The 12335-nt window shown below is 45.0% G+C and overlaps 1 protein-coding gene across 1 annotated transcript; it reads left to right on the top strand.

The window, feature by feature from the left end:
* Positions 1 to 9621: 9621 nt before the first annotated feature.
* LOC102974940 (40S ribosomal protein S13-like) lies at positions 9622 to 10108 on the top strand. The gene is given in 2 exon segments (XM_055081127.1): positions 9622 to 10041; positions 10043 to 10108. Coding segments are annotated over 2 exon segments (447 nt in total). The 5' UTR covers positions 9622 to 9645; the 3' UTR covers positions 10094 to 10108.
* The last annotated feature ends 2227 nt before the right edge of the window (positions 10109 to 12335 follow it).

Below are 12335 nucleotides of genomic sequence, written 5' to 3'. Positions count from 1 at the left end.
ACGGTAGCGCACGGACAGCGAGCCCTGAGAAGGTGATGCCGCAGACGGTCCCAGGGGCTCGAACAAAGGAAGAAAACCAAGAGTCAACCTGGCCGAGAGAGAGAGAGAGAGATGAGTTAATAGGCTTAGGAAGGATGGACAAACCACAGGTAATAAACGGGCTGACCGGCCAGCACTGAGGATGGAAACTCTGGGCGTGAGTCGCGTCCACACAGAGCAGAAGCTGGCTCTGTCAGATCACTGCGTGGGTCCCCAGCTCAAAGCCCCACCGGGCAGGAGAGTGTGCGCTCTCAGAGTAAAAATAACTGGAATGATGAGTCTTGGTGCGTGGGGGGAGAGCACGAAGACAGGAAACTCTGGAGAAGTGGGGGAGGAAAGGTCAAGGCATTCTGCAAAGGTCAAGAGTACAGAGCACACACTCCCGTTGCTCACATGCGCTGACTTTGCTTCTCAGTCGCAGGGTGAATGAATGAACCTCACACGCTCACTCTCAAGTTGGCACAAGCAATGCATATGCTTTGGGGGTCCACAAATGTTAAACCAGCATCTAGGGTTAGGCCAGGTGCTCGTCTACCTGGCTCTCAATTTCTCAAGTATAGGGCCTAACCATGAACGGAACCCCTCTAGATGAAGAAATACATCTCTGGGATTAGCCGGAAGTCTCTTTGCCCTTTATCACCAACAACTAAAGAACACCAGGCTGTCTTCTCTGGAGGTGTATGAGGACGATGCCAACAGCTATCGCAAAAACCCCAGAGAGGGAAACGGGGTGGGATGGGGTGTGGGTCTTCACGGGAGCCACTGGCAGAGCAGCTCCCCTCTAACCTGTTTAATCAGAGGGTCTACAGAGTTCATGGATAATTTGCTATTAACAGGTTTGAAACTCTCTGCTGTCATTGGTTTCCTGCCTTTGTTCATCCTTCTTTGTCTGCAAGCCCTTCCTCAAGCAGTTAACTGCTCATTAGCACCTTCACAGAAAAGGAATGAAACTGAAAAGGGATGGGGGTAAAATGCTGAGTCACAACTTGACCTGAGACAGAGAAGTGGTTCAGTTGATATCTTAGGCAGCACCTAAAATAACCATCTTATAGATCTAGAATTGCCCTTAAAATCACGGTAAGCAATAATGTTTCCTCCTGCTTTCCTTTCCTTTTTCTTAAATGTTTGTGTTATGACCCTTGATACTCAGAATCTTGGGATACAATCTGTCTTAATGATAATCTATCTTCCAATTTATAGAAAGGAGTAGGAACAGGATGAATCTTCTCTTACTGAGACTTTGTCTCTGTTTAAAGTAGTTTTCTATTGGAAACCTGCAGGGTTCCAATTCTTGAGGGCAATGGAAGGGGGTGAAGAGACAAGGGGGACACTATTCTGAGTCGCCAGAGAGCCTGGGGAAGTGGTTACTTCTGGAAAGACACCCAGGCTCCCGGTATCTAAGTCATCTTCACTCTGTAAATTAGGTAGTGACAGCAGGAACCCTCTAGGGGGAAACAAGAATTTAGCAGACAGGCAAAGACTCCAGTTTTGAATTAAGAAAAAGCCCAGAAGCCTCTCTCAGCCATCAGATGGGCCCAGCCTATGCCAGGAATACCTGAGATGGAGGCTCGTTCAGGAAAATCACAGCTGAAGAAAGCCAGGCTTCTCCAAAGGGAAAAACCAGCCTCAGCAAGCAGCAAATACGGATATTGATGCGAAATGAGTGGGACAGCCTGGATGTGCAGATTTTAGGACCTGGGAACATGAAGATATGTAGGTTTAGCTTTGAAGCACCCCTTGTGGAGATAATAATCCTCCTTGATGAAGCCATATTGGTTTGTTTCCAAACCAACCCCTGACTCCCTGAGATGTCAAAAAGTCATCTCAAAATTAACATGTCCAAAATCAAATTCACATTCACCACCCCCATCTCAACCGAAACCCTATCATTTCAGTTGCTCAGGTGAAAAATCTTGGAGTCTCTCCCTTAACCTCTGTGTCTGTCTGTCTGTCTGTCACACACACACACACACACGCACGCACGCACCCTACGTCCAACTCACCAGCACCTCCTGCTGGCTGACCTTCCTAGTTCCCTGACATTCCCAACACTTTCACCACCAACTGGTCTCCTTCCACACTCGCCCCAGTAGAGTCAATTCACTGCAAAGCAGCCAGAATGATCCTTTGAAAACTTAAGTCAGATCATGTTATTTCTCTATCCAAAGACTCTCCAATGGCTTCTCATTTCATTCAGGGTAAAACCCAGAGTCTCTCCCAGGGCCTATAAGGGCCTGGCCCCTCTGCTGCCTCTTCCATCTCCTTGTCCACTGAGCAAACCTTCCCCTTCCCACGGCTCCTGGCTGTTCCTATGCCCCCCGGGCATGCACCCTCCCTCACGCCCTCCAGATCTCTGCTTACACGCTGGCTTATTAGAGAAGCCTTCCTTTAACACCCTACATAAAAGAGTCATCACCCACCCACACTCCCCATCCCATTTGCCAGACTTTACTTTTTTTCTCCAAAGCATTTCACCACCCAGTGTATCTGACTGTGTTTCTCATCTGTAGCTCCCACTACAGAACGTGAGCTTCATCAGGACAAGTTCTTTGTTTCACTGCCGTAACCCCAGGACCCAGAACAATGATGGATGCATCACAGAAAGCCAACACGTCCTTGATGAGTGAATAATACCCCCCATTGCTCTATCTATATAGTTTCCTTGCTATTTCCTTAGTGTGATTTGTTTTTGTCCATTAGAAAGTCCTTCTGAAAAATTTCTACCTTATCCAGGCTGGTCTAATGGAACAAATGATCTGTCTACACGAGGCTTGAGGGCAGAGAAATTATCCCCTGAGAGCTGAGAGGCCAGGCCTGGTGATAGCAGGGGCCACACCAGGCTGAGGTCCTAGAAGGAATGAATGGAACGGAGGTGGCGGGGCGGGGAGCAAGTCCAGAGAGAAAAATAGGAGAGGACTCAGAGCAGCTCAGAGCACCAATCTCTCCTCCCTGTGGTTTTCCTCATAAAGTTAAACCCAGAAGAGTAAGTGACTCGCCCAAGGTCACAGACATATTTACTGGCAGAGCTGGAAATACAAACCAAACCCCTCACTGTGTCCTGGGCTTATTTCCCTCGAAAGGGCATTTGTGAAAGAAAAAAAATTATTTTTAAAAAAATTGTTAAGCTTATTTTATTTCTGGGTGTTAATTGATGAATCCATTTCAACCCTAAGCCTTTTATGTTCAACATCTTTTTCATCAACCTGCACAAAGAAAAAGGCGGCAAGCTTCCCTCATTTGCATGTGACATAAACCTGGGAGAAAATAGCTAATATAGTGAATGACAGGACCATGATCAAAAAGATGATGAGCAAAATAATAAACCAAAACTGACAAGATAAAAATTAGCAGGAGTCTCAAAATTTAACTACAAAAACATAGGAAGGAAACGTGATGTAGCAGCAATGCTTATGAAAACTACGGGGGTGCTTCAGGCCACTGCAGAGATTTAACCAGAGGAACCCAACGGAATACACAAGCCTGGGCCCCAACCCCGATTCAGGAGATTCAGATCCAACAGGCCCAGTTATCAGTATGCTTTCTAAATGTCACAGGCGATTCAGAAGTACAGCCGAATTTGAGGACCACCAGTTGACAGCAAGATGAGGGTCAGTCACAAACGCAGCAGGGTCCCCAGAAACATCAAGGTCATCTTGGGCTACGTTAATATAGATAGAAATATAGACGCTAAAACAAAGGTGATCCTACTTTCTTGTACATAGATAAAACCTTTTTGTTTATTCATTCATTCATTCATTCAATTTTGATGAAGTGCCTTTGAAGAGTCAGGCACCAGGTTTACAATTAAAAGACCGAGTCCTGTGCTCACAGAGCTTACAATCTAATGGAGAAAGGCCATGCCTGCGTAGCTGGTGTCCCAGGCTTCGCCAGCCTGTGGGTGCACGTGAGGACAATGCTACAAATATTACGCGAGATTCTGATGCTCCTGATCTCCATATGTTTGCCTCACAAGATGTCCAACCTTTCCCTAGGATTCCTCACTCTAGGCATTTCCAACAGTCTCCAGGAGGGTTTATAACTGTCCGCAATTCACTCCCCATTTCTTCTCACTTCTTGGCAGGAGAATAGGGACTTAAACTTAGCCCAAGGAGCCAGACTCTACAACCAATGGCTTCAGTACTAATCGCAAAGGAAATTTCCAGCACAGCCAGCCTTTCATCCTTATGGTGCTGTGCCCTGTCTTTTTTTTTTATATATAAATTTATTTATTTATTTATTTATTTATTTATGGCTGCGTTGGGTCTTCATTGCTGCGCTCGGGCTTTCCCTAGTTACGGCAAGCGGGGGCTGCTCTTCGTTGCGGTGCACAGGCTTCTCATTGCAATGACTTCTCTTGTTGTGGAGCACGGGCTCTAGGCGCACAGGCTTCAGTAGTTGTGGCACGTGGGCTCAGTAGTTGTGGCTTGCGGGCTCTAGAGCGCAGGCTCAGTAGCTGTTGTGCCCTGTCTTTGAAGTGGAGCAGAACATGCTGCTTCCCTAAGCAGGGAGCCTCCCATCGCAACGTTGCCTGTGCCTCTAAATGTCACCCCTCTCGTAAACCACATCCATGGAACTAGAAACACCAGCTCCGCCCACCGTAGCCTGGGGAGGTCAGGAAGGGCTCCCTACCCAGTACTATCTATCCACCCCTCCAGGCGTCTGGACCTGACACTGAGGGTCACTTGCAACTCAACTCTTCTTGTCCTTACAGCGAGTTCCTCCCAAAGGCCCCGTTCTCCTCGTCTGAGCCACCTCGGTCTGTTAGACATGTTTTTATACCCTTGGACCAAGGTGGGAGTCAGAGTCACGTACTCTCTCCCAGGGACCTCCCAGGGCCACATGTAAAGACATGGCTGCAAATAGTCAGCCTCACTTTCCAGAATCAACTCCATCTCCCATCCCCTTCCCAGCCAAAGGCCTGTTCAACTGCAGATACTGAAATCAGTTCTGGGGGCCAAATTTTAAAGGGTGGTGAACAAGCTGGAGTTTTTGTGGGTTTTTTTTTTTCAAAAGAGAATGGACAAGAAAAAATGATAGGGGCTTCTCCGGTGGCACAGTGGTTAAGAATCCACCTGCCAAGGCAAGGGACACGGGTTCGAGCCCTGGACCCGGAAGATCCCACATGCTGCGGAGCAACTAAGTCCGTGCGCCACAACTACTGAGCCTGCGCTCTAGAGCCCACGAGCCACAACTCCTGAGCCCACGTGCCACAACCACTGAAGCCTGTGTGCCTAGAGCCCGAGCTCCACAACAAGAGAAGCCACCACAATGAGAGGCCCACGCACCGCAACAAAGAGTAGCCCCGGCTCTCTGTAACTAGAGGAAGCCCACGTGCAGCAATGAAGGCCCAACACAGCCAAAAATAAATAAATTTATTTAAAAAAAAAAAAAAGATGGAGGGACTTCCCTGGCGGTCCAGTGGTTAGGACTCCACGCTTCCACTGCCGGGGACTGAGTTCAATCCCTCGTGGGGAAACTAAGATCCCGCATGCCTCGTGGCACAGCCAAAAAAAAAAAAAAAATCATTAAAAAAAAAAAAGAAAGAATTAGATGTGTTAAGCCTGGTTGCTTCTGAATCTGGGTTTCTCTGAATAGCAGGAGAAAGCAAGCTTTCGGTGGACAGGTTTGGGTAAAGGTGTGTAGTCTGGATCAGCTGACTGAAGCACAGGCGGACAGCAGGAAACAAAACTGAAAGGGATAGTTAGGCCTCAGAAAACCTAAGAAAGTCTATTAGGGGTTTGAAAGACCATGAGGGACTCATGGAGACTTGTGTGTGGAAACCAGACCTGCTCAGGGCTGGGCTGTGGTCCTCTGTCAGAGGACGGATTTATAAGTGCAGGGCAGAGACTAGAGACAAAGCAACTGGTTAGGACACCATCAAAATGCCCGCGGTACCAGACAGGGAGCATCTGAACTAGACAAGGTGTGATGAGAACCCCCCAAAATAGGATTTGATGAAAGAGACATTACGAAAGTAGAATTCAGCCACCGAGTGGATGGCAGAAAGGAACCCGGAAGAGGAAGGAGTCAGGACTCTTTCAAGTCCAAGTCTACCGGATCAAGTAACTTAAAAATGAGAAAGAGATTTAGGTTGGGGGAAGGGAGTGGGGAGGGTCTGAGGTCTGTAAGTAAAGAACATTTATTCCATTTTGGACATTTTGAGCTTGAGATCCTGGTAGGCACCCAGGTGGAAATGTCTAGAAGATCATGAGAAGGTAGAAATGATGCCTACTGGAGTAGGCTAAAGTTGAGGTAAAAAACACTCAATTAAATAAGCAGGAGATCTTTGTAACCTTGGAAAGAACAACTTCAGGAGAGACTGGGGAATGAAAGGTGGATGGCAAGGCTTAGCAAAGGAAATAGTCAGTTAGAGGAAGTGGAAAAAAACAAGACAAACAATACGATGGCCTTTTTATGATTATTAAAATTAATACCAATTTTTGTATTTCAAGGACATATAAAGAAGAAAATTTTAATTTCCCATACTCCCACCCCAGAAATAAACACTATGAACATCCTGACATTTTTTTCTATGCAAATTTTAGGGAGGTTTGTATTTTTTTATTTGGAATCATACCTTAATGCAGGTTTATTCCTGATTGTTTCATTCAAATTCTACCTGGAGTATTTTCCTGTGTAATTAAGTAGTTTTCAAATGCTGTGTTTAATTTTTTGAGTAATAGTCCACCTTTTGCCTAAACCAAAATGTATGTCAACAGCTAGGATAGTCAGGGTTGTTTCAAATCTCTTCCTGTTATACATAAAGATCCATCTTTCTTGATGTTGGAAAGAAAGATAAAGACAGGAAGTTTGCTCCAGGGTATGGCAGGTTGTGGGGAAGAGTGATTTTGAAGGATTTTGTTTTTAATGCAAAAGAAAACTGAATTTGTTTGAAGACAAAGCCAAGAGAAACTGAGACAGAACACTGAAAGAGGAAGGCTCTGGAAAAAGCGTGAGTTTAGGGGGAAGGTGATGTTTCTGGAGCCCCAGCCTACAGACAACAGCCCCAGGAAGACCGTACACAATCAGGGTCAACTACTACGCGGCAACGCTTCTGTCCAGCCTGGCTGCCCTCCCCTTTGGGGGACTTGATTTCCTGCTCAGGAAACCAGGTGGCACTGGAGGAGTCATCCTCACACAGCTGCCCTCGGGGCTAATGACAGCACTTCCTCTGAGCCCCTCAGAGAAAAAGGCTACCTAGGACCAAATATTGTTCTAATTGTTCTAATTATTTCGATCGGAGCAAAATAATTATGGGCCACGTTTCTTCCTCGCTTCCTGTAGGATGATCAATCCAGGCTCCAGGGGCTCAAAGCTATTTCCCTTTCCCTCATTTTCCATCCCTCCCAGGAGCCCGTGTGTCTATTCCTTCCTTGCCTCTCGGCCTTCCTCTGGTCCCCTCCTGGTCCAGTCCCCATCCCAACCCAAAGGAACAATTAAGATCTCCGGATGCCACGGTCCAGGTTCAGCTCCCGTGCACTTGAGCAATCCTCCCAGTTTGCTTTTGCGGCCCAGATCCCCCCCACAGAGGTTCTGTTTGAGCGTCCTCATATGCTCCACTGCAAACTCTCGATATGTTTGTTCTTGAAAGCACCCAAATAGTGCATTGCCAGAAGAAAAGGAAAAGACACAAGCCTCCAAGGGGTGAACATCCCTTTGCATTTCTGATCGTCTGAGACTGTCATGCCAGGGAGTAAATGAAGCACCATCTATTAGGCTACGTGCATTGGCGCCACGGCCAGTTTCCCTGAGACGATGCTAGGGAAACAGGAATGGGAAGCAGCAGAGCTATTCGGTGGCCACGAGCGCCCTCTAGTGTTCAATCAGAGGCCTTAACTCCCCCACGACCTGACAAGAGGAATAAAACAGTACGTGGATACACAATGGATATTCTCTCACAGTACCTTAATTTTTCATTGCATTACTGTTACCAAGCTAGGTCACACAAAGAAAAGCTGTCTCTGGATAATTAACAAATAATTCAGAATAAATAAAAAAAATTTTTAAGGTACTTTGGGTCATTTAATTCACTAGCCATTAGCTGCAGTTACCATGTTTAAACACTGAGCAGAGTTATCATTCTACATTCGTGAGCTAACCCCAGAAAACGTTTTCACGGTGACATCCAGTACTGTCAAAATTGTAGAGAAACGGATAAACTCATACTTTGCTGGCGTCATTATATACTGGAAAAGCAACATGACAGTATGTTTAAGTATCTTGAAATATAATACCTTTTGATCGATTCCAGGAAATAATGCAACGGAATTTTTTAAATTATATAGACAGGAACGTGGACCACAACTTTATGTGCAACAGCTTTTCACTATTACATTACTCATACAATTAAAATAATGACTTTCAAACCTCTGTATGTGGTTTGATGTGAAATGAAAAGAGCAGATTATAAATTGCATTACAGTATAATTACAAATTGTAAAATGTGTATATTGTACGGATATGTACTAATAGCTGCTTGGAATATAAAATAATGAGAACAGTTGTGTTCAAGGATTGATAGTCTTTTGTTTTTTGTTTTGTTTTTAATTTTTAATTTCAACTGCTTATTAAAAGATACTTAACTTAGGATAAAATTTTTAAGTCTACAGGACCCTTGCCCAGCCAGGACTAAGCTGTTAACTCTCAGCTTGTAGCTTGGGGCGAAATGATCATTTCAGGACTTTTGCTTCTAAAGGTCAAGGACCCTATTAATTGGAGAGAAAACACAATAAACACACAGTAAAAGAAAAGAGTATATGTATAGCTGATTCAGTATATGTATAGCTGATTCGCTTTATTGTAAAGCAGAAACTAACACACCATTGTAAAGCAATTATACTCCAATAAAGATGTCTAAAAAAAAAAAGAAAAGAAAAGAATTACTAAAAACAAAACAGCCTGTCAATAAAATCACATTATATGAATTGCATGGCTGTCAGGGATGATTGCAATGCTGGTCATTATTGAATGTCTAGGTGAGTGTAATGTTGATACAAATAAATTGGAATCGAATCTTAAGAAAATTACTAGAACACAAAATTATATATTCATACCCATTCATGACAGTTTAGTCACTGGTATATGTACATACAGATCAGAGACAGATTTGAACTGCTTCGTGTTAATGAAATTGTTCATGTTTACTCTCATTTGACTCTAAAGTTCCTGCGGCTCAGAATTTCTGACGACAACTAAGCCTAGAGATTAAGAACACTGGGGTCACGCACACTTGTGCTTAGTTCTGTTCCCGGCTCGGAAGCCCCCATGGTCCCAGCAATTTCTCGAGAGACCCAGAGTTATTTTCAAAAGCAGGGAAGCAACAGCCGAAACAAGGTGACGGTCTGAAAGGCAGCTTGACAACGGCCTCTGGGAGAGCATCAGTAACATCCAGTTCAGGATCTGGGACAAAGGTAAACATTCCAGGCAGGGTTTTGGTGTCTCCCTGAAGGTTTGATTTAAGCCCCTGGAGTGGTCATAGGACAGACTGGAAATCACAAGTCCGGCTCATGCCCATACAATCTAAACTAACGAGATACCATCCAAATAGCTCTTCCCCCACCCCCACCCCCCCACCCCCGCTACCGCACCGCCGCCATCACGGGTGGCATGCATGCTCCCGGGAAGGGCCTGTCCCAGTCGGCTCTACCCTACCGCCGCAGCGCCCCCACCTGGCTGAAGCTGACGTCTGACGACGTGAAGGAGCAGATCTACAAACTGGCCAAGAAGGGCCTGACTCCCTCGCAAATAGGTGTAATCCTGAGAGACTCGCATGGTGTTGCACAAGTACGTTTTGTGACAGGCAATAAAATCTTGAGAATTCTTAAGTCCAAAGGACTTGCTCCTGATCTTCCTGAGGATTTCTATCATTTAATTAAGAAAGCTGTTGCTGTTCGAAAGCATCTCGAGAGAAACAGAAAGGATAAAGATGCCAAATCCCGTCTGATTCTGACTGAGAACCATATTCACCGGTTGGCTCGATATTACAAGACCAAACGAGTCCTCCCCCCCCAATTGGAAATACGAGTCATCCACAGCCTCTGCCCTGGTTGCATAAATTTGTCTGTTGTACTCAAGCAATAAAATCATTGTTTAACTAAAAAAAAAAAAAAAAAAAAAAAATCCAAATAGCTCTAGATTCATGACGTGGGGATAGAGACCCAGCCCAGGGAATGTTTCAGAAACAGCCACACCATCCAAAGGCAGAACAAATAAATGTAAGGTATGTCCTCAAAGCAGGCCAGACTATGGTTCAGGGACAAATAAATCAATTTGGCAAATAACATTAATGTCCTCATAGATGTCTTCCTGGCTGAAATATGTATGCAAATCAATTTAACAGTAGAAAGATAAGGGGGGAAATGGAGCTTATTCACAATCAAAGTGAATAAAAAGGCTTCACAAAGATGAACACATTATAATTAGAAATAAACCCCTGGGGAAATAGGACTAGTTCAGCATGTAAGAATATGCATTCCACTTGCCAGTGAAAAGGTTACAGTCGTGGCAAATGTCATATGTGACTATCCCTGCCCAGTGGGTTGAGTATCTGAGCGGGAGTTCCCTTTAGCTTCATGGTGTAAAATTCCATGAGGGTTATACCCAGGGGAAAATAGGGCTTTCTTTTCCTTTGCTGAAATAAATTCCACTCTTCTACTTCAGAACCAGTGTTCAGAGTTCTAGGCTGCTTCTCTTTCCTTCCAGTTCCAGACTCCTCTCCTCCTTCCTTCTTATGACATCCAAACCTATAAAAGTAGGGAATCCCAGATGGGAGTGTTTGGGAGAGACTCCAATTTTATGCAAGGGCCTGGATCTTTTCAAAGCTGTTTTCATTGCCCTTAAATACACCACTGAAAGCTCACTTTAAATGGCTTACCTGGAAAGCTGACAGCAATGGGTGAGGGTGAGGGACCCAGTGCCAAGTGGGTGGCCCCAAGACAGAGGGGAAGTTTAGAAGGGGATCTTTTATGTAGGAAGAGAAAAAGGCCTCAAGGTAGCCAGCAGAAATAAACTGGGTTAAATTACTAAATGTAGAAGAAACTGAGCAGAACGGCCAGACCATGTAGCAAGAGACAGGAGGTGGGGAAAATGAAAAGATAAAAAGCAGAACTATGGAATGCTTGGCATCTGTGACTTCAAAAGTCAAAGGAATATCCAACCGCGGCTGAACCACATTTGCCCACTGCTAATGGACCTGGTGCCCATCCCCCTTCTTTTGGCAGTGGCTTTCTGGTCAGAATAAAACACATTCCAAAGAAGAAAACAGTAATGTAAGTCTAGGTTCCGTGCAGACTCCTTGGCTCCATCTTGGATGGAGAGGGAGTTGTTCCGGAGAGGAGTCTGGAAGAGTTTGTGTTTTGGGCAAAGAATGAACAGAAGACTCTGATTTGAGTACTCAAGGGAGAAGATGGACTTCTGAGGGCTACTGACTTGTTGCTCCTCCCACTGGTCAACCAGGGAATAAGTTGTGTGATTACACATCCATAACCTCTCCTAGTTCTATACATCAGCATCAGCCTGGAAGGCACCATTGTCTGGGAAATGGTGAACAATCATTCTCCCAGGGTCCTGGGTAATTGGTCTGGGTTAGAAGCAATCTACACAGGCTGCTGTTAGATTGTACTCTGTTTGTTAGAAGTTAGCTTGGAGCAATCAACAAAGAAATAAACAATCAAAAAATGTTAACAGTGGCTTCAACAAATCCAGGTAAATAATCCAAATTTCAAAGTTTGCTCCACTGTGACAGGAACCCAGGTTCCTTCTATCTTGTTGCTCTACCACGTGGAGCCTTGACCTGGTGGTCCAAGATGACAGCACCTTCCTTCCAGGCAGCAAGATGAACAAAGGTTCTCAAAACCTGCTGAACAATATTTCCACTTGCATCCCCTGGGCTACAATTTAGTCACATCATACCCAGCTGTGAAGGAACTTGGGAAATGCAGTGTTTATTCCAGACAGCTATATGCCGAGCTAAAAACTGGGAGTTCTGTTACCACAGAAGATGGGGAGAAGAAATATTGGGAGAAAATTAGCAGTCGGTGCCTTCCTCTCCTTGACCTTACCATTATCCAGATGGAACGGGGAAGGGAGAACAGGGAACAAACATACAGCAGCACGTGTATTGATTTTAGAAACATGAGTGCCCAGACAGTGAGAGGTTTGGTCCAATGTCTATTTTAATTTTAATGGCTAATGTAGACCAAGAACTGACCTTTAGAAGAAAGGTGTCTCTTGCCTGGTCACTGCCATAGCAGCTGGAGAGGAGTTAGAGGAGCTTAGACAACAAGAGGACAGCAGGA

This window comes from Physeter macrocephalus, chromosome 20 (genome assembly GCF_002837175.3).
Source record: "Physeter macrocephalus isolate SW-GA chromosome 20, ASM283717v5, whole genome shotgun sequence".
NCBI lineage: Eukaryota > Metazoa > Chordata > Mammalia > Artiodactyla > Physeteridae > Physeter > Physeter macrocephalus.
Note: the sequence above shows the minus strand (reverse complement) of the source record. Positions and strands in the feature narration are given on the sequence as shown.